Source organism: Lepeophtheirus salmonis, chromosome 10 (genome assembly GCF_016086655.4).
Source record: "Lepeophtheirus salmonis chromosome 10, UVic_Lsal_1.4, whole genome shotgun sequence".
NCBI classification, from domain to species: domain Eukaryota; kingdom Metazoa; phylum Arthropoda; class Copepoda; order Siphonostomatoida; family Caligidae; genus Lepeophtheirus; species Lepeophtheirus salmonis.
Genome location: NC_052140.2, coordinates 17,614,107 through 17,641,270, shown reverse-complemented (window position 1 = coordinate 17,641,270; position 27,164 = coordinate 17,614,107). Strand labels below are relative to the sequence as shown.

Here is a 27,164-nt window from a genome sequence, read left to right as displayed (position 1 = left end):
TTTAGTAATAAGATATTATAAAATGATCGTTTAGTTACAAATATGATGATTGTTGGATAAAATATAAGTTTTAGTAGATATTTATAGGTCATTTTGAAGAAAATTGACTCTTTTTCCTGCAATTAGAATAAAATTTGGTAAGTCAATAATAGCATATGGTAAGGAGACTCAAAAATAAGATTTCAGTTTTTAAATCAATCTAGCTTTGAGCTCCTTTCATGATGAATTGGATTAAAAGTTGTCTACAAAAACTTTTGCATTTTGATTGTACGCTACTTGTCTGGCGTTGATCAATATCAGTGAGATATTAATTTGATCTTGTTCTGGTATAAGTTTTATACAAATCAAAGAATATTTAATCTCAAAAACTCTGCTCAATATTAACTATACTCTATAATAACAGAGTATAAAAAATTTTTTTAAGTGTTTTGTTGTGTAGTTATTTAATGATACATCCATTAGACGACTAGTTTACGACTACAATTAGGGTTTGGTTTGGGTCTGGAAATCCTAAACCGGTCTGAGGCCGTTATGTTTTTGTTGGACCGAATGAGTTCGGTCCAATAAAAATATAACGGTGTGGACCGTCTCATATAAAAATTCGGTCCAGTTCCGTGCCTAAAAATCGATTTTAGAGATAAATTGTTTATAAAATGACATCATATGTTTTTTCAAGTACAATGGCGTTATACGAAGTTTAAAGATATATAAATCGGATTAATCTTGATTCTGCCGTATCTTATACGTATACAGTATTTGTTCTAGAACTTATCGTGTCCTTGAGAGATCTAGAAAAAAACAATTGGTCTCTCATAATATATGAGGGCGAAAAAAATCGACTAGAACTGCTACTGGTGTAAATTGTTATTAATGTGGCCCAGTCCAGTTTTTTGAGATGCCCTATCAGTCATTGGGATCTACGGTTAAGACTGTCATCCCTCCGGACTCTCTGTTCTAGAACAGAAAAAATATTAAGCAATACTTTTATATTCTTCGTATCCTAATAATTATAATGTGAATGTTTCGTTGTTGTTGAGAAAGATCCTGATAACTCTAATGACCTTTCCGCTGGAGTGGGAAATTGACTATACTTCGTACAACATATACTAATCACACTATATCAATCAACTCTCAATTTAGTCACTTTGAGCTCCATAACTCAGTTTTTGTGTTTCAGGTATAGAATAAGCCAGTTACTCAGTTAGGCTTTTATTTTTTGTGTCAAATTTATATGTAAACGAATTTCGTGACAAATTTCTACAAACTTTATTTTATTTATTAATAAGCTTAGAAAACGTTGTTATCCGTATAGTTGTTTTTTGAGATGCCGGTCACTTTTAGATTTATAACTTTACCCCGTATCTAGTCTCCTTTAGCTAAACAAAAAAAATGTGTCCTTGGTATAGCATAAGGCCCTTATATGCCCCCTTAATAAGGATAATTAAAAAAAGTGTTAAAGTTCCTCCAGATCTAGCAAGCTTATAGCAGAAGTTTTATTCGTTTGTTTTGGTCAACTATCTTTTCTTTCTCGTCTATGTCGAGACGTCAAAGAATGTCCCTTGTCATGCTTGCTATATCATCACTAATGATAAAAATCCAGTGTAGAATGGTCATGTGAAAAAAAATGATTCGAAAACCAATATGGTATCACTGACAATTTGAAGAATGTATTAGAAGAGGGAAATAATCATGCTCATGACGTTTCATTAGATCAGCTACAATCAGCTGTGATAAGAGAGGAAGGAAAAAAGGACCTAAACAAGGACATTTGCTGCAATTAAACTGATGTCGTTCCCCAATTCTGCTCTGAGTCCTAAAAGAACTTGCTTACAATTATAACTTCACAACAAATCCTCAGGGTTACACTCCCTCTTTTAGGAACACAACATTATTATGAATATAATTCAACCTATTTAGGAGAAAATATTCTCTAGTAATTAAATAATAATGACACCTGCAAAGGAAAAGAAAATTCATTCCTCTGTCTACCAATTCCAAAAAAACAGTACAGCTAAAAATTACAGCCGAATTTCATCATTAATCATAACTTTACGTATTTTATCTATATGATAACAGCGCTTTTAATAGAATATCGAAGACATATAGGTTAAGTTACACATCGTCGGATGTTTCAAATTGTCGAACCCTTAATGGTTAAGTAACAACAATTCTTTAGTACTTCAAACAAGAATATCAAAAGAGATTGTTATGTAATCATCACACATTTTTAAATAATCCTTTAAAATTTCGAATCCATTGATGGTATAGTTTTTGAGAAACAAAAGTTTGCAGTTCGAGGTTCTAATTATTTCTAGCTAAAATTCAACACTTCTATATTTATGGTGTGTGATAAAATTAAGATATTTCCTCTGCATTTAGTTATATCAGAACAAAATTCCCATGTTCGAGTTAATTAGGAGTTTTGACATTAGTATTACATGATCCTTTATCGGATAATTCTTCTCTTTCTTTTTATAATTTCTTCTTCTAATTTATGTACCGTATCAATGTGTTTATTTAAAAAAATCTTAAATATAACGCACGATGTCTATATGAAGTATATGAACATAAACACCTCTTCGATGTGTCCGACGATGCGTTACTTACCCTATGTAAAATTTTATTAATATGAAACAAGTGAAATATATTCATTTTAAAACTTTTAGATACATAACATTAGAATTTAAGCATGGGAGTAAGTAAAAGATAAATAACAGTTGGAGGTATTTTGCTAACTACCAAAAGATATCGGTGTTTTTTTGTTTTCTTTTTGGGGGAAGGTTGCATGACACAATAAAGGCAACCACGTTTGATATGAAGGATTGAACTAGACTCAATAAGGACCAACACAACATTACAAATAATATATAGACATTACAATGCAGTATTATCATAAATATATGAGTAAGTAGGCAACTTCAAGTATCCTCTATTTTGATATTTTATATTTAAATACTTTTTCAGTTGTTTCTTGTTATTAAGGATATGTCATTTATTATAGCTACATGTGTACTAAGTCAATTGATAAACAGATGTTCAACTTTTGTGCTCTTTTCAGTACATCTGAAGTGATAGTTGTCTTTAGTTACTCTTGGATGATACAATATCTACAGGTCTTTATGCTTTTTTTTTCTGTTCAAAACAAAATTTAATTACTTAAAATAAACAGTATCAATTACAAATAGTACTTAATACAGAATCATCCTACTATAATGTCTTAGATAACTAAACATTAACACTAGAGTAAGTTTGCTTGGCGTTCCACAGCACATTAAGAAATTAAAAACAGTTAAGAACTCTTCTGCTTAATATAAAACAAAAAATAAAGATCGTAAAATTTTATAAAAATTCTAATTTTGGTTTTATAAGGAGATATAGTAGATTTGCCCGGCCCTTGCCTAGGACATTAAGAAATAATAATTTAATTTATCAAGAATTCCTCTGCTTAATTTAAGAATTATTTTCAGGTTGATTTTATGAGTATGAGTTTAGTAATATATAGGCATAAAAAATCCTATTTAAAGGTCACTACGGCCCCAAAGATAAAAAATTTTTTACCAAAACGGTTTCTGGAGTCACAAGAAACTACATAATAAATATTAACAAAATACATTATTTGGTTTGGCCGTGATTGAAGGAAAAACATACTCACACACAGACATTCATATTTAATATATAGTTTTGATCTATTAAAAAAATAAGATGTCTAATAAAAAAATTTGCAATAATTCCAGGTTGCTTCCAGGGAAGTTAATATATATACATTGTCTATATAAACTTCAAAGAAAATTAAAGGACCAGATTATGGGATTGTTTTACTATCATGTTTACTTAAACTTATTCTGTGAAATTCCATCCGATCAATTAAAGGAGCATAAAATAACAAAATATTATACCAAAGTAGTCAATGTTTTGTCAAAAAGCCCCCATTATGATCCCATTAACGGCCCTGAAACTGACTCTCCACTCCACAGTCCTGTTTATTTTTTTTTAATACAAGCAACAAAATATATTTATTTATGCCTAATATTTTGATATTCTTCTTCAATTTAGCTTGATTTATTTGCTTTTAAGTTTATATTTTGATAGACGTAGGCAGTTTGTTAAAATTTGAAACAAATACACTTGTTTCTTTGAGAATAGAAATTGTACATAAAGCAAGATATACTCAAAGCATACATACATTATGAATTAGTGTTGAGACTCGTTCCGAGGCGGATTTCTCCGGTTCGGTCTTTTCGAGACAATCAACCATAATTATAGTTCTATAAAATGTAATATAAAATCTTTGAAACACCTTCGAAATCTAAAAAGTTGTTTACTTTTGCAAAATAATGCAATTTAAAAAACAAAAAAATAATAAGAGAAGGTATTTTCATATTGCACAGAAATAAAGATTGAATGTGCTAATGTCGGATTAAAAATTATATACTTTTTATCTACAAATGAGTTAAAAATTTAACAAAATCTTAGAAAAACAAGTAAGTCAATGGCCGTTTAACCTTTTATTTGATCAGGGCTATTTTGAGATAACTTATTTTCCAGCAGATGGTGCGATTAAAGTAAGCAACTCATTAAAACTTATATTAAACTGGGAAGAAAATAAAGAATTTACCGATATTAAATATAAGTGACGTTAAATTGATTTCTCCCCATTTAAGTAATACAAATCCCGCATTTCTATGAGAATCCCAAAAAACACTTTTAGACTCCGGCGCACGAATGCTGCAAGTTTTTTTTTTGTTCCTTAAATTGGTATTTTGTAAGAAACCCAAATATTATATTTTGTAGCTACCGTTGTACGCCTTAGTACTCATATTGAAAAAAAAAAAATCAAAAGGAAAAACAAAGGAACGACTACTGAACAAAACAGTTCATTTAATTCAATAAACCTCTATTAAAAATGGATGGATATTCGAATAAATCGTAAACAAGGTATTATCAAGATAAATATAGAGTTTTCAAATAATCTGATTTAATGTTTCATGAGCATATTGTAATTTTTTGGCTATAAAATGTAGACTAAAAAGGATTAAAGCGCATTTTTATAAATCTGTGCCCGTATGATATCCCCGTTCACTAATGGAGGGCTAAACAAAAGGTAAACTAAAAATCTCGTCCGTCGTTCCAGCTCTAAAGTCTTCCATCATTGAGGAATGAGAAAAAATGAATCTGATAAATATTCACTAAACCTTGAGAGGTTGCAATGTGATGTTAAAAAAGTCCGCCATATCGACCAAAATTCCATATATTTTATGCACAATACAAATTATATTAATTTTGGGTAAGTAAAAAGTTCGTTGCCTTTTCATTGGGTGTTTTTAGTGAATTATGTTTCACAATTAATACATTGAATCAAAATAGCCTAAGGTACAGGGTGAGGACTCAAAATTTAGAAAATTTTAAAAGCCATTTTCACTTCTACATATTTATATTTTGTGCCATTTTTATGCCAAACTTTTGAATGAAAAGTTGCTAATTCAACAATTTTCTACACTTTTTACTCTATATATCTCCCTCCATTCTTAATTATGGCTTCAATACAGGGACAAACAGAAGTACATATGACATTGAAGAAGTCTATGACAAGTTGTTCCACTCCTCCGTGATCGCGTTCTTCAGGTTATCACATTAGAGTAGAACCCTTGTTCGTCTTGAACTCCGAGACGTTCCAAACAGCACAGTCCAGAAAACTTCCATGTTCTCCCTACAGAAATGATGTACCTTCTTGGAGGTGTGTGCCGGGGCGCCGGCTTGGGTATACACATAATTGTCTCTGGGGAACGTGCTCTTCAACCATAGCAAGACATGGTACCGGAGGACCTTGTAGTAGACGTCTTTATCGACTTTCTCGTCGACCTTGAAGAAGTAGAGATACATCTTGCTGCTGTTGGACGCCACCAAGCCGAGGAACAAGACCTCTACTCGATGTTTGGTTCTGAAAGTTTCCTCGACCTGAGCTCTTCATTTAGTCAATAAGGGATCATTTTTACATGTTCAGAACAGAGTCCCATGTGAATATTTTCTTGTCGGAGATCGACTTGTGTGGAGAGGAGATTGCACACCCTCTGCGGGTTTGCTTGTCATACTTTTGGAAATGAGGCTAGACCACCTCGAAGATAATTTGAATTTTATGGAGTGTAGTAAATAGAAATCCATTATACATATGTAATGGATTTATAGTTCAATTTTTTTTTCCATTAATGTGTATCTGCTTGGGAATCAAAACAGTGCTTAGATGACAGTGGCACTCGACAACTTTTATTATTTTATCTGATTTTTTGACAATATTCATTAGAGAGTGCGGTGCATCTTTGGCATCAAAATTACTGGAAGGGAATTCATTGCTTTTAAAGTAACATGATCATCAAGATGTATCACATTTTCAGTCGCTCGGCTTGCGTTTTGCCCTTTTCCGAAGAGAAACTCTAAAGTAATGTGTATTTTCTCTTTGCATGTGTCCATCTTTGACGATTGCTCAAACAAACTTGAGTCAAACAATCACAAAACTTTCACAAAGTTTTTTTAGTAAAAATTCTTATCTTTCTAACACTATCAAACGTAAACTGATCGCACTTATACAACACTAGATACACATTTCTAAAGCCATCTATTGGGAAAAAAAATGGATTTATTTTTAGTACATCATTTACATGAGAAAAAATGTTTTAGATATGCAAAACAAAAAAAAAAAGCAATATGAGAAGAGAGAGGGAGAATAACTCTTTTCCCCTTTTGTATGTATAGATATTGCAGATGCTTACATAAAAGACACTTGTTTTTTATGTTAGTACATTAGAATGGTTCTTATATTTGCTTTTTTCTCTCGAAATGTTAGAGAGAACAACTCAAAAAAAGTTCCTTCCGTAAAAATGGAAAAATAAATATAAAGTTTATATCGTATGGATACTTCGCAGTAAAGTCCTTCTTTATGGCATGGAAATAACACATTAGAACAATCTTTTCAAATTATACATTTACAAACAGAAATAAAACAGTTATAATTATTATCTGTACACGACACATTACAAAATTTGTTTACTTCATAATGCTACGAAAACAAAATTTAAAAATATTATTGAATCCACCTTTATGGGTGTAAAATGATTATGTCATCTGGCGTTAGTATGGCACATAAAGAAATCCAATGAAAAATATATATTTAAAACTTGAATATGTTATTTATATCATTTATATAGCTATCTGGCCATAAAAAAAATAATATTTTTGTATTTGATACAACAGTCTCAGAATCAGGAATTTTGGATATCAGCGCTATTTTCGTTGGGATCCAACCAGTTTCTATATTTCGTTTTGAGATTTACATGAATAGAAAAACTTTGTTCACAAAGATAGGTTGTTGCAAAGGGAGATATCCTTTTAGTCGCTTCCAAATGTGGTTTAAGGCTTTTGACATTCTAACAGCTTGATAGGCCATCATGGGCCTCAAATTCCATGCTTATTTCACTGTTGGATCGTAGTTCGCTAAGTTCTTTTGCCAATCCTTCAAGATAGTCAGGAAATTTAGCCAGTTCACATATGAAAATATTTAGAATCCAGCTCAGAGTATGTGAATCGGAAACTGGAAATTATTAATAGAATATTTCCCAAAGTTTGGTAAGGTGACAGGTTCATTCATGTCACTAACACTGCAGTTTTCGCAGTCATCCATTAGCCCAAAAAAAATTAAATTGCCATATTTAGAGTAATTTTCTTCTGTTCCCCGACCTTTGGTTTAAAGCAATGATTACCAAACAAGACTTTGCGGTAACACCTCAGTACACACAGCCTTACCAAATTAACAAAAAAAACCTTCGTATTCATCTACTTTTTTTTTCTCTATATCAGTGTTTTAAACATTAAGTAGTGAAATTAAAATTATATCTTGCTATCAACTGAAAACACTCATCAATAATAATTCCAAAGATGAGAAAATTTGGCTAACTACCAGCTGATTTTTCATTTGACAATCAAAAGAATTTTCCTCATTAAAAGGGGCTCAAAAAAAGAACGAAAACCATCTCCTTGTCTGAGTAGGGTAAAAGTAATATCTGTCGGTCAAGATATCCTGAAGATATCTTCAAAGTTAAATTCTAATATTTGGCAATCCTACCTATAAATGAAGGGGTCTACTTAGAAAATTAACTACATAACAACTAACTCCATTGAAATCAGAACACTTACTAATTCAGTATTTAATGTAGATTGAGTGATTGAAACTAATTCATATTTCTATATATTTAATCATAACCAATATGCTACAAGGCAAAACAAACCGGAGCTCCCTAGCTTACGCAGAAGTCGAAAAAATAACCCTTGAAGGTAATTGACGAATTTTCTTTCGTGTAATCCAAGGAGTTGCACGTCTACAGGACCACCGTCTAGGAAACGTTGGAAAGGAAGAATAGTTCTATTAAAAGGCCAAGTTGGACCTGGAGGAGTGAAAGAAAACAGACCGGTCAATCCCTCAAGTACATGGGGACCCATGCAGGAGATCTAGGCGTTTCACAACAAAATTGTATAGAGAGCTATAAAAAAGTTGGAGGGAAGAACCTTGTGGGGTGGAGGGAAGAACCTTGTGGGGTGGAGGGGCCACTTTGGACACCAGCAATAAAAGAAACTTATCTCAACCGTTGCAAGACTCTTTTACTTCCTCGATTACACATTTTTGGTGCATATCAAGGAGAAGGCCTGCAGAATCCGTCGTCCAAACACCAAGTCCTTCAAAGAGACTGTGTTGTGTCTTGACGAGGGAGAGACACAAACTTATTTATAAGGTGGAGAGATCCAGGATGACCGAGAGACAAATGAGAAGAAGAAATGGCGTGGAGGAATAAGACTACACTTATTTATAAGATCATGTGTATTATATATAATACAAAACCATACTCTTATTTTATTTACACAATACGAGACTATTTATACTACGTAAAACACAGTACTTTAATACACTAAAGAACATACAAGAAAATAAGAACAAGAAAGGAAGTATGAAATACATAACAGACTGCCAGCCAGTTAGGTAACGCCATGATTATAACCACAGCGTGTGGTAGGTCTTCCACCGTCGCCTGGAACCCACCATTGCCGCTAAGGACGGATACATTAATTACAAAAAAGAAAAAAAAAACTCAGACACTCAAAATTTATAGCATTCATTTTGTTGAAATTCTACTGCTCTTGTTCGGGCAAAGACACTATTCAACAATGATTAAATATTAATTCGACATTTGGGAAGTTTTGGCTAACTATTTACTGATTTTTTTCCTTTTTATGATTGTTTCCCCCACATGATAGAATTAAAGTAACGACGAGTAAATCGTCTTGCACTTCACAAGATTATCAATGTCATCAAAAAATGTATTTTTAAAAATAAGTCAGGACCTAAATATATTTAGGCATAAGTAAGTGCCCCCCCCAAAAAAAAAAAAGAGAAGAAGAAATACGTCTAAGGCTCTATATGATTTACGGGAGAGCCCTTGACATCTCTAAATTTTATATAAAAAACTTTTTACATTCACTTAATCAATAAAAGCCTAAAGAGAGCAATCTATTAACAATAATTATTTTTATAGATTGAAAAATCTTCAAGAAGTTATTTTTTTATTATTTTCCCATAAAATGATGGTTTCTTTAAAGCATTATATATATACGAGGTGTGTTTAAAAGCAAGAATACGTTTCAAATTTCACAGGGAAGGCAGATTTCGTATGCTCGATTATTTTGATTTTTTTATGTTAACACACTTGCCACGAACATATATTTACTATTTTAGCTATATGCTATATTTAGTTTGTTTGTGAGAGACATAATGGTTTGAAGTATTTTGCATGTTTGGCGATTTTTACTTTTAAAAACATGGAGCAAAGAATTTGCATCAAATTTTGTGTTATAAAATGAAATTAAGAGCTCCGAAACACTTGAAATGTTTACAGTGCCATACAGTGAAAGACTATACCAAAAAGTGATTATGAGAAGTGCTTCAAGGATGGGAAAAAGCGTTGGCACAAGTGTATTGCATCTGAGGGGGACAACATAAAAAAAAATTCTTAAAAAAAAATAGATGTAACCTAACTTTTTGAACACTTCTCGTATATATTTATATTAATCAAGAGATACATTTTTAGAATATTTTCTCCCAACACTTAGAAAAAAAAGTTAATTTAAGAGCCACTCTAATTTACAATCATACATTTATGAAATACTACATAGAGATCGATCTTAAATACATAATACCAACTGATATAAGTACTTTTTTAAATCATTCAACAACCTCTTGATAAGGTTAAATATACAAAGAAATAGGACAACCCACCCTCGTTCTTCAATGTTAATAAAAGTATTAAATTTATATCCTCTAGAATTATTTATTGAAATTTTTTCCATTATATCCAATTTCAAAGATTTTGTTCATTTTTCTAATCTTCTATCTAATTTGAGGGTATTCCAGACAGACAAACTTTGTTTAATAAAATAGAAGATAACTCCCTGACACATACACATTGGGATTATCTGTCTTTCATGAGCGTTCACTCCTGGTATCAATTTATACAGGGCAAGAACATGAAATCCGCGCCGTTTTTGGGTTGTCCTAGAACCAAATGTCGTCTTCAAATCATTTCATTAAACCCACGTAATATAATAATAAAACACCGTCATTCAGTCCAAGTTTGTCATAATAGAAAAAATATAGTTGGAGCTGCCAGAGATTGAGTTCACAGAGAAGGAACAGAGTTATGACGTAGTTATCTGTCTAATTAATAAATAAGGACAAATCATCAACCAAATCAAATCTGGATCACCCAGATGGATAGGATTGCCTCTGGGTATTGCCGCAGGACTCCTCACCCTACCATGTGTCCAAGAAGTATCTTGCCTGGCTTGAGGATAACTTTTACCAACTCATGGCCACTAGTAGCCCTCCAATCTTAATCTGATTGATTAGTTTGTCGGGGTTCCTTGAGGGAAACACTAAACGACGTCCCCAATAAGGATCACTTCGCATCCATGCTGAGGAACCTTTTCATCAAGGCTTGCAGCCACTTCAGAAGGAGTATCGAAGTCAGGATCGAGGCTGAGTGCAATAACATCGAGTAAGCCTCAAGCCACATGACCTACAATTACTTTTTTATTATTTGAAATATTAATGTTATAAATTTTGGATTTTATGTTGCTTCTTATTAATAGGAAAACGGTCGCAGATTTCATCTTCAAGCTGTTTACTCGAAAAATATCGATGGTTTATGATAGCAAATAGGATATATGAAATACATAATAAGATTATTGCACATATTTTGGAAAAAATATCATTTTTTCACTATAATACAATATGATACAGACATATTATATTGTTACTAAGTTATATAATTTTTTATATTATGTAACGGAATAATTTAGTAAAGGAAAAATAAAGAAGATCGATTTTACCTTCTGTAAGGACAAACAAATGGGACTGGGCTGACATGGATGGACTGGGCTGGACTGACTGTGGTCCTCAGTCCCGATTAAAGACCGACACAACACTACTTCCAAGAGAGGGATCGTTTAATTTTCAAAGATATTCAAATTTTCCTTCCAGATGTAATGATACCCGATCGATGCTCTGTTCTGCTTTCAACATCAAGCCACTACATGAACTACAAAAGTGTAAAGAAGGACGGTGTCCCTCAACTCCATGTGGCTTAGTGAGACGTTTGTTCTCAAAGTCAAGAGGGAATTTGGTGCCTCTAAATGTAATTTAGAAGCAACAGTGCTTGGTTTGGTTAGCTCCAAAGGCCACTTCAAGCTCCTCATGCACTTCCCTAAGATCTCAGGATAATCACTGATGCCTACCTGGACGTACTAGAGACCAAGGTGAATCCCTTGATCGACATGGTTACCAATGGGAGGCCTTACATGCGGCTTCAGGAATCAACTCCCTCCAATATCTCGAAAAATGGGCTAAAATGGCTCCAAACAAATTTTGACGACTTCATCTCGCCGGGCTTTTCGAGCACTTCCAAATGATCTAAAGTAAAACCCACTCCCAGAAGTTGATTAAGACTATGACAAAGCCACCAAGTAGCTTAAAAACCTCAGACAATACTTTTCAAAGTATATTGCCTCTCTCCAATTGCTAAAAAAGGAACCTGAGTTAACGTGATGATTAAAACGCCGACTGGGACACAAAATATGTTAAAAAAATCCTTTTGAAGTACATGCAGAGGGCCTGAATGTTTTGTGAAGTGGCAGCCACTTTTTTTAACCTTCAAAGTGTCTCTTCAGTAGTCTTAAACAAACCATGAGTTCAGGGTTAATTTTGAAGCATTTAGAGAGGTCCAATGGCAACAATGGTTTTTAACCTGTTTGGCGGCCCTGTCACTGCAAGAAACCAGTTTTGTGACAAGTTGTTCTGATTTTCAGAGTAAATGACAGGAAATGTTCCCAATGACAATTTTACAGACTGCCAATTTTCTTCAGGGAAGTTTTCCTTGCATGTAATTATCTGTATCTTAAATTTGTTTTTAAAAAACAGCTAATGAAATAATAGGTGCACTTCTGTAAATCTGTTGGGTAGCTATTTTAGAATTTTATAAAAGGCATACCCAGGGAAAATATGGGCACAACATAACTGGTGAGGGGGGAGGGACTGTTTCGGAATTTATCCGTGAGGAGTTTTGTCCTAAAGGAAGTATTCTCCACTGTTTTATTTGACCCAATACCATTGTTCTTATCTATAATGGTGAAGTAAAATTATTAAAAATATAGAAAAATAAGTCAATATTCCTAATTTTTTTTATATATCCTAATTTATAAAATCAATTATAATTATTATTATTATACACACATAGAAGTACATACATACACTATAAATTTAAAAAAAAACATCAAGTACATGTAATTTATCAGTTATAGTTAACTGGGTATATCAATATCCATTAAAAAATGGTTTATGAGCATATCCATAAAATAAAATTACTAATATTTATATAATTAACAGTTATTTAAAGAGCCCAATAATCTAGTTCAACGACTTATATATTTTTAAATCTCCCAATAAAAATTCTTAGACATAGAGATGCAGAATTATTAATTACGCTATCCATCAAAATAACACTTTTTTTAATACACAAGAACAGCATATGCTAAATTTAATAGAGTTTGATACCTTGATTCCAAATATGGACTTATTTTTTTGCTCAGATCCCCGTGGCCTTAAGACAATTCTATACACTTTTTTAATTTTTTGGCTATTTTTAATGTTCAAAGCTGTTTGAAGCCCTTGTTGTTAAAAATAAGAATAAATTATATAAGTATATTTGAAAGTCGAATGTTAAAAAATTCAAAAACCATTTTTAAAATCTCTGCATCGTACTTATAACTCAAGATATCTTTATTTAAAGCAGAAAATAGGTGCTTTTTATTCAGAGGTTAATAGCTTCAAGACAAACAAATTCAAAAAGTTTAAAAGTATCTCATTGGATAGCTGAAGGTATGCACTTTAATTGAAAAAAAAGAATCTCTTCAAAAACGCTCTATGTCGTGTCAATTTGAGATTAGGCCACGAAAAATGTTCCAAGGATAAAACTCAACTCTCAAAATAAGAGTCCATATACATCGGTATGCCCGAGCTAGAAGAAATAGAAAAAAAGAGAGAGAAAAAGAAAAAGTAGAGGTAGAAATTTTAAAAAATGTGAAATGAAATGTGTATAATTCCGGATTCGGTATGGGGTTTCATTAATGGGGAAGAGTGTGTGCGCAGGGAAAAATTTCTACTGAATTTCCCCTGGCCAGTAGGATTTGCCCATCTTTTGGAATCTTTTACTCACTATGGGTATGCAATAAGTCATCTTGTGTCCACGGAGCTTGAAATAAGGATTCAACCCCGAGGGCTAGCACAGCTTTGAACCTTAAAAATAGGAAAAAAAATGTATGACCTTTTTCTGAAGGCCACGAGGCTCTGAGAGAAAAAATAAGGCCCTATTTTGAATTAGAGGATTATAACTTATATTATGTGTTTAGACTTTAATGGACCATTTGGTATAACCCTAGCTTGTGCTCAGTATCGATACTGTGATCAAAATTGTTTACTTAAGACATGTATGTAGAATAAATGCTATGGAATACTTATTCTCTAAAATGCAGATAAAATAGCTAAAGAAATCGGCCAATACGACCGTCATTTAAGCATTGTTTTGATTATTAAAAAACCATCAAAATTAAGTGAACGATAATTGAGGAAACTAAAATCGCACGTAAATAGCTTTTATAGTATCAAGACTATCAACATATTCATATTTTTGCACGCCTGGCTTACGTTTTACCATTTATTGAAAAAAAAAATGTAAAATATGATGCACTTTTTTTTTGCATGTGTCCTTTTTGACGACTACTCAAACAATACTGAGGAATATAATCACAAAACTGTATAATAAGTCTTTCTAACACTTTTGTACACCGATTGTTCTTAACAATGCAAGATAAACATTGCTTAAGTCATCTATAGGAAAAATAATTGATTTATTTTTACCACACCTATTATAATAGGTTCGAACTTTAGCTATTGATGAGAAAAATAAATAAAAAGGTAATGAGGAAATAATGAAGATAACGAATAATTATGAAGTCACTGATTCAGGATCATGAGTATATTTAGAAATTACCTATTTATTAGATTCATAGTCAAGATCTTAATTGAGTTTTAAAGAAATGTATGAAGAAAATAATATTGTTTAATTAGTATAGACGAAAGTTAAAGTTCGAATTTATAATATGAAAACTAAAAAAACCCGGTTATTATGGAATGCAGCCAATCTCCAAGAGACTAAATAAACAGTGGGGAAAGTTTATGCAGCAAAATGACTAACATCTCTTAAAAAATGTCAATTTCATTGCAATGAGCATAAAATAATAGTACAATGGGAAATTGTTTCAAAACACACTCTGTGTATAATATATTTTTCAATATCTACTGCTTTATATGTTAATCTTTTGTTAGTGTGGGTTAATATGATCCAATAATGTAATTAAATTATGTTATATCTATATATATATATATGCAAAATACAACAATTGACTTTCTTCTATTAAATATTTTTCTGTGTGAAACAAAAAATTGAAATATTTTTTTTACATAGAAAAGATACGATTTGAAAGTACTGAAAACTTTCTTGTAGGTTATTTTTTTCCTATAGGGCATGGTAAGGTATAAAATCGTATTATGTCCGAACAACTGCATTAAATTTGCAAAAATAAAGTAGCACGTAATACTTGTTTTGTTTATTTTATTAACAATTAAACGTTGCTTATAGACTTATTTATAAAAATAGTTGCCTATATATGTGGTTTGTCAATATAAAAACAACCCTGACAAAAATTAAGAACATAATTTATTTTTTTAAACGTTCTCAATTTCTTTGGCATCATTCCATCCCCCTACAAACCAGTTTTAATACAAATGGAGAGTGAATCCTGTACAGTCTACTACGTAGGTTGCTCATGTTGTTTCCTTACGACAACATAACACCGGCGTCTTCTTTTAATCAAGAACAAACACCTGGTGCAATTTTGTGTATTTTGTGCAAATTAAATGGGAAAAATGTGTAATACATTTTTGATGCACTACTCGATTGGTCCAAAAATTCAGAAAACGAATCGAACAGTATGGTCAAGATCCACTATGGATGGTTTTTTGGAAGCTTTGTGACTTGGAAGAACCCAAAATTGTCTTACTTTGTTGAGAAAAATTTACAAAAAAATTCGAAATAATCCCGGCCAAACGATGCATGCGATCGTTCCTGCTCAACTTTCAATCGTGTCATAAATGAAGACCTGTGGTACCAGAGCTATGATGTCCCAAAGGTCAGCTTTTAAACTCGTCAAACATGGAGATAATGGTCACCCGAACCAAGGCTTTGATCAAGCTCAAACAAAAGCCTCCTGCGAAATATCTTGTCGGGTTCTTCTCAGATGAGATACATTTCTTTCATCCCAGAAACATAAATCGAGGAACAATAGTTTGTTAGGAAAAAGTCCTTATAACGTCTCTGGGATCGTAAAGGCTAAGTACACACTACGTTTTTTGGTTTTTGGCGTTGTTTGTAGAGAAGGTCATATTATGTCGCCCTTTAACTTCAAGCAGGGCCTGAAGGTTAACTCCAAGGCTTACATCGTGGTTCTCTCTACAAAAGTCTTTCCCTGGATCCACAGTATTATGTCATACCAATCTGGGATCTAGCTGTAAGATTGAGCAACCTATCACACCAACAAAAGAACACTCAATTTTTCTTGATTCTGATAATGTAATGTATACTTTCAGTATAGTTCTTGGCATCCTAACTCGTCAGAATTGAACCTTTCAGGCTATTTTTGTCTTACAAAATTTTTAACAGGCTTCCAATGAAAGTTCCCGTAGCTCCATAATATCGATAAGAGCTGGTATAAGAAGCGTATTCCGAACTTTACCACTGGATGGCCAAGAAGGTAGTGTGACGTTTCCAGAAACGTTGCAAACATGTGGACAGAGCTAACAGCGATGTTATTGATTCCTTGTAAAGTTATAGTATAATGATGTTTTGTATAAATTTTTTAATAAAATAGGCTAAGAAATTAAGTCAAAACAGAGTTTTACTTTTTTTTTCTCGGCTTACAAACGTTTAGATGAACTACCCTTCATTATCCATACAGCCAAATAAGTTAGAATTTTTTTTTGTGATTTTTTAAATTATTCATATGCATATTTGAGTCACCTATGTATATGATTTGTGTTCAAATTTTTTGGATGAGTTAAGAACCCGAGAGTTTTACCTATAGTTTAAATCCTTTATTTGATTTAAGACATTTATGTTGGCCCACTTTGGGCCCTCTAGAATAAAATTTATCAATTTCTCATTCTTACATTGTGACAATTAATTTTGGCTACTTTAAGAGTATAACTTGCAACACACCCATAGGGTTAATAAAACAATTTATTTTAGAAATTCGCAATAATTCGTCGAAGAATACAAAAAATTTTAACCAGTGTGTTAGTATACTTAATAAACTAAACCTTGAAATGAGATATTTAACTTTCAATGGGTAGTTGATCAAATTTGAGATTTAGATGGTGTGACGATGAATTTCAGTAAGCCCGACAACCTCCATCGAAGTGTGACCCGTACAAAAAAGAGTTGATGCCCTAAGCCTTGAATCTCGCTGCAATTTTGTTCGTTTAAAAAAAATCAAAAAGCATCAGGTGCTTGAGAAACATGGCTACCTATACAATTACAGAACCTCTAACTTCAAATGTGTAAGTTTCATATTTCCACCTAATATATTTTCTTCGTATTATGTTGTAAAATAAAGAAAATGATATCCTAACATGCTTGTGTGTTAGACCAGCAGGGCAATTAACCAAAAATAATGGCCATGAAAACAAAAGATTGGTTCAATAAGAATCCCATTATGTATATGGCCAGTCTCTGGACATTAGTTCTAAAGAAAATCTTCATCTGTGGTTAACGTACCAAATGATAATACTTATTTTCTTTAGTGTATATTCCAATCAAATTGAAATCTGTTTATACTTGTTTTGTGAGCCGTTGGAATAGGCTAACATTGAAGATTAAACTTCCGTACTCCTTGATATTTTGTCCCTCTGTATTGAAACAATCTTATGAATTTACAGTGGAGAAAATGAGTATTTGATTCGCTGCAAATTTTGTAAGTTTGCCCACTGACTAAGAAAAGAACAATCCATGATGTTAATAGTAGGTTCATTTTAACAGTGAGAGACAATTAATGAACAAAAAAGGTAGTATTGAGAGTAAGTTAAATCATTTGTACAATCCAAACAACACAATTTCTACAGTCAGTCATTGGGAGGGGGGACGTGATGTTAAGGGGGCTCTCTACTTTAAAAAAGACGACTTCACCAGTCAAAGGGAAGTTGGAAAGGGCCATGTACTATGGAAATCTTTGAGGATAACCTACTTCCCTCGGAGCAGGGCATTAAAAATGGGGCTGTGTAATTAATTTTCCAGCACTACAAAAAGGCCACACCAACAAAAGAGTTGCTCAAGAAGAAAATTATTAAAGTATGGATGAAGTATATATGTTAGATATTTGTCGTCTACAATAGAAAATAAATTATAGCAAAAGTTTTTTTCTTAATATATATTTCTAGACTTTTGTCTAAATGTAACTTATATAATCAACAATAGATGAAGAAGTTGAGTGTATTTTTTATATCTGAGTAGTTAGAGACATTACCATGAACATAAGCTACTATAATTTATACCTTCTAACACCAAAGCGTCTTTTGAAACGTCAAAAATATATTTTTTGTCAATTTCGGCTTGCATCCTTTGTCGTGAAAAAGTTGAATTTGAGGAAAGAAAAAAAAAAAAATTGGATTAGTTCGAGTTTCAGATCTATAAGTAGTGTTCATGATTTATTGTCGATTAGAAGTAGGTCATATAATGAAACAGAGGAACCAGATAACAATTAATAGTGTCTTCACTCATTACAACATTAGTCGCAATCTGTTGTTTATTTTCTTCAATATATGTATTTCATAGGCCTCATGGATTAATTGTGGTACTAAAATAATGCATATAATTATATCCGACCAATAAGCAATAAATAAATGCAGCACTGGTTGAAAAGTAATAATCCTTAGAGGATTCAATTTATACATTGAAGTAAATAAGTATTTGATTCCTTGCCAATTTTCTAAGTATATCCTTTGAATGGTCAATAATTTTAATGGTACGTTTATTTTAACAGTGAGAGACAATTAATGAACTAACAAAAAGTGTTTGGAGTAAGTAAAAATACTGAACATACCCTCAAGGACACAATCCCCATCTTCAATCATTGAGGGTGTAAACATTATGCTTTAGTGGTATTTCTATGATAAAGGGAACGACTTCACGGCATCAAATAGAGATAATGGACTCGGCCATGTACTCTGGAAATCTTGGGCGACAATCTTCTCCCCTCATGACAGAGCACTAAAAGTTGGTCGTGCTATGGACCTTCTAGCAACCAATGACCCAAAACATACGACTAAAGCAACAATAGAGTTGCTCAAAAGAATATAATTAAGGTCATGGAGTAGTCTAGCCGGTTTCCGGATCTCAATCCCATAGAAAATTTTAAATCCAGAACAAGTTTACACCTCCATATATGGACAACCCTTAAATCTATGTAAATGAAAGTGTGCTCTAGTAATTTAGTTGACAAAACTATATCAGAAAAATACAAATTCTTTAGATGTGCTCTGAATACAAATGATTTACAGCCATAATTGTGTGCCTCCGAGTTGGGCACAAGGCTAAGGACACAAATAACTCCATAAATAATAATGCCAAAAAGCTTTAATTAATGTTTTTACAGATCCAGTGTCATGCTAAAATTTTAAATTGATACTGTTTGTCGAGATTTTTTAATGACGTTTATGTTTGGGCAATTTAAATGTTGCCTCCTTTCTCCAAGGATATGAACTCCTTGGAATACAATGTGTCTATGTTTGGGGCTCTCTTCGAGAGAGAATCAAACAAACACGCTCATAACATTGTTCACTCCTTACAGGCTTCCATTTTCAGTTAAGATGGAAAGGGAGTTCCTTATCAAGGTTTGTGCGAGGTTCAGGGGCAGGTTAGATGTTGTGGTAGTTGGTTTGAGTGATTGACTTAACTATGGCCCTATAGTTATGCTTAAAATGGGTTTGTAATGAGTCTTCCAACATAGCAATGCCCCTAAACATACGGCTAGAAAACACAAGTGTGGCTGAAGCAGAAGTTAATTAAGGTCATGGAGTAGCCAAGTCAGTCTCCAGACCTCCATCTCATAGAAAATTTTTATCAGTGTAAAAAACTTAGGAAATTGCAAAAGGATCAAGTATTTATTTACTCAACTGTATATATAAATATATTAGTTGGGAAAAAGTAATTTCGAATTTTCTGCCCTTTTTATTAAAAAAGTAGATCTTGTTCATTATTGGTCAAATCAGATCAAACGATAAAGCGTTGTAAAGGTGTGATTGTATTATGACACCACTTTTTAACAGTATTGCTCTTGGCCGGTTCAGATGTGAATTACTATGGCTTGATTATGGAGGTCTGGAAAGAAGAAATCCGCCATATTTTACATTTTTACAGAGAGTGAGAAGGAAATTTTCTGAGATCAAGAAGCAAAACCATAATAACATTTTATCAAAAAATTATAATAAGAAATGTTATTAAATTTTTTTAGGGATAAATCTTGGCAAGAATGACTTAATTAGGCCGCTTACAGCCTCTATCACAGCATCTACATGATGACTTGGTGTAGGTCGCCACGATATAATCCGCAGACATATTGGCCCATTGCTTCTTGATGCCGTCTTTGAGCTCCTGCACATTTCTATGTGATGTCTTACCAACCTTGCTCTCTATGACGCTACACACACTGAAATCCAGGGGAATAGCAATTAGGACTGGAACAGGGCCTGAAGGTCTTATCCTAAAAGTCAACAAAGTGCTTCTTGCAGAAATTCTGCATCTTCAAGACAGTATGGCTGGGAGCACCGTCTTGGGTCCACACGTAGATGTTTCCAGAATAGTTAGCCTTCAGCCAGGGCAAGATTTTCCTCCTCAGCATCTTATACTAGGCCTCCTCCCTGATTTTCTCATTGGCCCCATCAAAGGCAACGACTCCTAAGCATATGGTTTGTACCGGACACTTTTTCTTGAAAGTGCCCTGGACTTTCTTAAGTGATGCTGCTATTATCTGTTATTTCTGCAGTTCAAAACCTGGCTCCCAAAAGAATATATTCACAGTCGACAGATGACTTTTAAGTAATTAAGGACTTTTTTTGCATCTCTCAAGCTTTAAGGCCTTCATCCTGTTTGTGAGGAGATGTCTTGGAGCCCTGACAAAGCTCTTAAGGCCAAGTTCATCATGGACTGCCCTTCTGATGTTGACATTGAACTCGTCAGCCAAGCAGCGCATTAATATTGTTGGATCTTCCATGATCTTGGCCTCATGAGACTTGAAAAATGTTTCTTCACGCTTCAAACCATTTTTCCATTTCCTGCTTTTCTTTTGACTCCTTCCCCATTCTCCTTGGCCACTCTAATGTTCTGGACTGTCCTCACGGTCACGCAGAAAATGTCTGAATTTTTTTTGGGATCAACATCCGCGTAGAGAAGATCTGAAACCCTTAGTCTCTTTTATTCATGTTCACTCATTTTTCGTCCGATTTTGATGAAATAAAACAATGGCCAAGAAAAACAAAACATGTATCGGAACATTGCTTGAAATGTCACCTGAAACCTTAAATAACGCAAAAAAAAAAAAAAAAAAAAAAAAAAAAATGGCGGGGGAAATTTCATTGTCTCACTCTGTACACCTTGAAAAATGCGCTAAAAGAGACCAAAAAAAAAAAATGCAATTTATACAGCTCCAGGAACTCCTTTGGTTCGTATTAGACACCAGTGCTTTGTCCAATTTATTTCCTTTAAATTCTGCCCTCTACTGTGAACAGCTCGACCATTTTAAAGTGGGCAATCGACGAACAGAAGCGGCATTGGTAAAAGCTGCACATGGCTTTGATGAAGCACCAGAAGCTTTGGGATCTTGGATGGTAATTTCTTATGCATCCAAATTATAGTCCCGACCTGGTACCCAGTGTCTATCACTTGTTCCTATCTACGGTCAACACACTTGGAGAAACAAATTTAGCTTCAATAGAGGCCTGTAAAAATTGTTGTCCTAGTTTTTTGCCAAAACAGGCAAATGCATTTACGATAAAACAAGAAGGAAGTTGTATTTTCGTTGGTAAGAAAGTATCAAAAAGAACTGGGCATACTTGGCTTAAATTAGATGACTGTAACACTTCTTATAAAGAATTGAAATTAGATTAAAAATACAAATTTACTTTTTCTCCAAATCTATTTTGATATTCGTATAAAAACAAATTATCTTCTGTCTTACCTTTTTCCTCTTCTTTGCATGTTTTTTACTTTCTATCTCACTCGTGTCCTTCAAATATTCGGGCATGATTCTTATAGTTTTTTTTTTTAAATTTTTTATTTTGTGGGCAGTGAAATTATATATTTTTTTAAATTTAATAAAACATAAATATTATTTAGATATCTTTAGAGAGTTTCTAATATTCTCTTCTTCTTAGTATTTCTAAACAGTTAAATCACTTTTGTACTGATATGACTGGTTGTAGAAACATGATTCATGCCTATTTAGGCTGTTCTTTTTTATAATGGAGAAGGGTTCTTTTGGTATAAGAAATATGTTTCAGAAGGGTGATGTGAAAGGCGGTTTTTGTAACACTATCTATGCAGACGTGCTTCTTCTTCTTGTTTATTAAGACATTGCCCCGCGAAGAAGTAGAATTAAAGAAAAGAGCACTCTCCAACCATTTAAACGACGTACCACTTCGTAGAAAAAAGACGAAAGGAACGCATGTGAAGATATGGAAAGAGAAAGAGAAATAGAGAGCAATTCTTTAAGAAATTGTTCTCTCCTTTCTATTCAACTATAATATTTAAACTTCCATTTATTTACATGCATAATAAAAGAAAAGGGGTCGAGATATTTTGTATACTATGACATATACTCAAAAATCATTTTGATGGATGCAGTTAAAATATCATAAAAAAAGTTTTTTTTTATTTATAGGGCGTTTTGACTGAATTAAATAATTCCATCATAAACCACCATGATGAAGAACTAAACTGGATATACGGATGAGGTTGTAAAAGTTTCTGACCTCAACGTGAAGATGGCAGCACTCGTAAAGAAAAGCTCGTTACATCTATCTAGCATCTGTTGACAGCTTCTTATGAAAGTTTCAACCATTTTGGACACGCCGTTGTTATGTAACAGGCGTTTGAGGGAGTTGATGTAAGTTTTCGAATGAACATTTCCACCACTCTGTTGGCGTAGTTTAGAAAAAATAAATATTAGTATAGGGGCCAATTAACTACTGTAGATACGCCATTATATACCTGAACCAAAAGTACAATCCAAACAGTGGACTACATTTGGGGAACTAACTTCTAAAAAAGCTAAACTGTTTTTTCAGTAATTTTGAAGAGAAAAACGGTGAGTTCTATTTGGACATGTTACAGAGATAAGAGCATCTTTGAGATAATTTCGTAGAGTTACGAAGTGACTATGTTGAAGAATGAAATTTAAAATCGTAAAAAAATTTCATGTATCTTTGATACGGCGGAAAGTCTTCAGACCACCCTAATGTACAGTGTGTGTAAGCACAAAAGCTTTATGGCGGACAACACATAAAAATCATCAAGAGCTCAAACGTGATTAAGGTCAGACACATCTGTCTTCCTGAAAATTCAAAATGTCCTCCTTTAGCCTCAACTACCGGCTCTACAGAAGGCCAAAGGTCTTGCACACTCTGATGACATACTCATCTACTCCTGCCCAATGGAGGTCTGCAGCTCAACAGTATTAATGGAAGGGACAGAACAGGCCTTTGTCAAAGGGGGCCCCAATCAAATTGTGATGTTGATTCAGATCTGGTGAGTAAGGAGGCTGTTATGGACATCGTTATCGGTCGACGTAGCTCTTGAGGCCACAGATTTTCAGAGCATTCCTGATTGTTCCTACACTAATTTTGCGCTTTTTATGGGCATGTACATCGAGGTTTGAGGATTTGCCTTGATACTGTCTCTTAAGGCACTCATGAACATCTTCAATAGCTCTATGTTATGGTTCCCACTCTCAGGCTTTCGCTCAGAGCAGCCATCAGCCTGAAACGTCTTCCTGATCCTATAAATAGTGCCCCTGTTCACTTCAATAATCTTGACCAACTCACAAAGAGGAATTACCAACTGAAGAAAATCCATCACTCTACGTTTCTTCGACTACCTCTCAAAATTGACATTGTTTAAAAAAAATTGTATAACGTAAAAGGAAGGTCTCAAGACTGCTCTTTCAAAATATTTATGTGTAATTACCCTACATTTATTTGTTTGGAGTTTATTTAAATTTTACTATATGTCGCATTTTTGCTTAAGCACACTGTATTTGTTACCTCTATAGAATGTATTTAAGGACGTCATAAATTCCATTATAATTAAAGGGTGGCTCAAAGTTGGACAATTTAACTAGATAAAATGAACAAATTTCTAATAAATCTAAATGAAACTACATCAAATCACTTTATGATTAAAAAATATATTACACCTTCAAAAAATATCGTACTCTGTACATTGTAACTGTTAATTATATATATATTCTTTAATATCCCTTTGGTTGGTGAGATGGAGTTACACTGATTAAGAAGCATAAACAAGGTTGTGCCTTATAGGTCTAGCAGTTTTAGCCACTAGAATCGGAACCGACAAAGTCGAACCAAGACTGGAACTATGACCGCAATATATTGTTGATCGGTCTCAGTTCTTGTGCTTATTTTCGTTTTGATGTATTTTGTATATTTATAATCTTTTAATATTGCATCTACATAATTTTATGTAAATAAAACACGTCGTTATTTTTATTTTTGTAGTATGCAACCTTTCCTCCAAAAAGAAACTGAAAAAATCAAGGTCCACTACTAAGGTTGTCGAGGGGGCTTATAATATGATAAATAGAATATTTCTTAAGCCAGGGTTTCCCAAACTTTACTATACCAAGTTCCCCTACGCTATAATATTTTTAGCTCAGACCCTCTTTATACGAATCATTTGTACTATGTAACTATAGACTGAAAGCGATCCTCAACTCTCCACCTTCCTGCACCACCTCCTCTAGCCTCCCTTCACGGCCCCCACTTTGAAACCCATTGTCTTAAGCAAGTAACCTCCCTTTTTGGAATTTAAAGAATTACAAACTCTGCAAATAAGGTAGCTGCGGCTCTGTTTCTCTCTGTTTTTCCTCCTTACGTTATTTTAAAAACATTTATCGTCTTTTTTTTTAATGAGTCATCAGAATTTCCGAATTTTTCTATTTTAAAAACAAAAATGAAGTGATTTTTTAAAAACGGATCGAAATCAAAGATTTTGGTTTTCTTAAAAACAGTTTTTATGTTATTTGTTGGTAATTGAGAGATTCAAAGTAAATATTGACAATCGTTGCTTAATTTTATAAAAAAAAATATATGATTTTCTTTTCATAAAACCTCTAAAATTTAGCTTTGTAACTTATTTCCCCTATGGCACAATGTTTACAACACTGTAAGGTCATATGTAAGATATTTGATGTTTTTTTTTGTAATAAATAACCTATTTAATATATACTTGCAATTGCATTTATGGAATTTTCGAATGAAAAAAATGTCCAACTACTCAAATTGAGAATTTCAAATCTCATTCATCAAATATACTACGTGCCACGTTATGTTCTTAAAATAATAGCAATATACTTTTAAATACTGAGGGGTCCATTAAAATGTAAACACTTTGACTAAACTTGAACAAGATATTATTTATTAATTAACTTTAGAATTTCAACAAAATAAGTATTATAAATAGATGTGGGTCTGAGCTCACTTAATCATTAAGGTAGCCGCCCTTACCAGCAATTGTTTCCAGTTGGCGGCAAAATGCCTGACACCAGCTGCATATGTATTAATCTGTAATGGGCCTAGTACTGGCTGGCAGTGGCTTTGAGGGTTTCGGCGTTTGAAAAGATATATAATTAATGCGTGACTAACGAAATATGAAATCAACAAATTTACTAATAATCATGATGTAAATTAATCAAAATAGTTTAAAAAATTTGAAAAGAAATAAACACTAGCATTCATTTCGTATGTATTTAGGAAAAAGGGCCACCATCCAGTCCTGTCCCACTTTTCAGTCTTTAATGAAGGTAAAATCGATCACTGGTTACGTCATTTAGGGTCATTTTACTTGGTTTAATTGTTTTATAATGTAAAATAATAAATCATATAAATTGGAATGAAAATGTGTCAATAGATGGATCAAATTTCTACATCTATAGTAAATATTATTCTCAAGTTTTTGCAATATATATGCTAGGTTTTTTAGCATGTAGTATTTAAGTGGAATCGAATGCATCCCTAAAAACTTAATGTATATTTTTATGATATATTAAAAATTAACATATACAAATTTGAGTGCAATGGAGTGTCAACATTTTTTTTTTTATGGGGTCAAAATATTGACCTCGTGACCTTTTCGTTGTTGCTTATTGATGTATCACATACGTGTAAATAAACATATTAAATGGACCCAAATTTAAATCCGATTGATTTGATGGATCAATCAATTTCATTCAAAAACACCCACTGGATTGAATAGACATTGAATTGGAGATTCATTAATTTACTGTAAACAAGTTTCATTTTAGAAAAAAATCCATTTTTAAAATAAAATTATGAATTTATTTAAAGGTACTATCCTGTAAACGAAAAATATTTCAATATTTTTTTATTAATACAACTCGTAAATGTTATTGATATATTATTTTTTATATTCGTAGTTTTAAATTTTAATGTTTTTATTTTTTTGTGAAAACTTAAGAATTTAAGAATATTATTAAATTATGATTTCTGAAGAGATCCCCAATGGAGACGAAATCGATTAAATTATACTGATCCTATAACCATCTATGTTTTATTGTGTTGGTTGAGTCAAATCCGTCTTCTATAAAATTTAAATCCTATTGAAGCTGGTCATATATATTATTATTTTAAGGTATCTTCATTATATATATAGAATGTACAGTTGATATAGACCATAATAAGAAGATGTATATTCATTTATAATATTATTGAATATCATGATATGGGTGAAAGCTTAATTTTTTCGCTTATAAAATAAAATACAATAAAACATTTATATTTTCATTTATTTTTAAATAGATCGATACCATCAAATACATTCAAAATACAGCAATTTAAGATAGGGTAAGTGGGGTCGAGGCCAAAACATTAGAAGTCTCTAAATTTTGGAGCGGATGACAAAATAGGATGAAACTTTGTATTTTGAGTTATTAACTAATATAAAGATATATTACAAATTTGAAATACTCCTGAGACAAAACCTTTTTATTACTAGATCTTCCCAGGATCTCAGCCACCTCTTACATATAAAAAACAATTATTTTTATTATATACTCGAGCTGTATGCCAAAACATTTTAAAGAAAAATCCCCTTTACTCAAGTCCAATTCCCTCTTACATTTATTATTTATTTTTTCCTACTCATTGATGA

The 27,164-nt window shown here is 32.7% G+C and overlaps 1 protein-coding gene across 1 annotated transcript in view; it reads right to left on the bottom strand.

Annotated features, from left to right (window-relative positions):
- Positions 1-22,337, bottom strand: part of Mgat2 (alpha-1,6-mannosyl-glycoprotein 2-beta-N-acetylglucosaminyltransferase) — a 139,103-nt gene extending 116,766 nt beyond the window's left edge. The window contains exon 1 of the mRNA XM_071891346.1: positions 21,937-22,337. Coding sequence (XP_071747447.1) covers positions 21,937-21,956 — 20 coding nt within the window. The 5' untranslated portion in view covers positions 21,957-22,337. The remainder of the gene's footprint in view (positions 1-21,936) is intronic.
- Between the last annotated feature and the right edge of the window lie 4,827 nt (positions 22,338-27,164).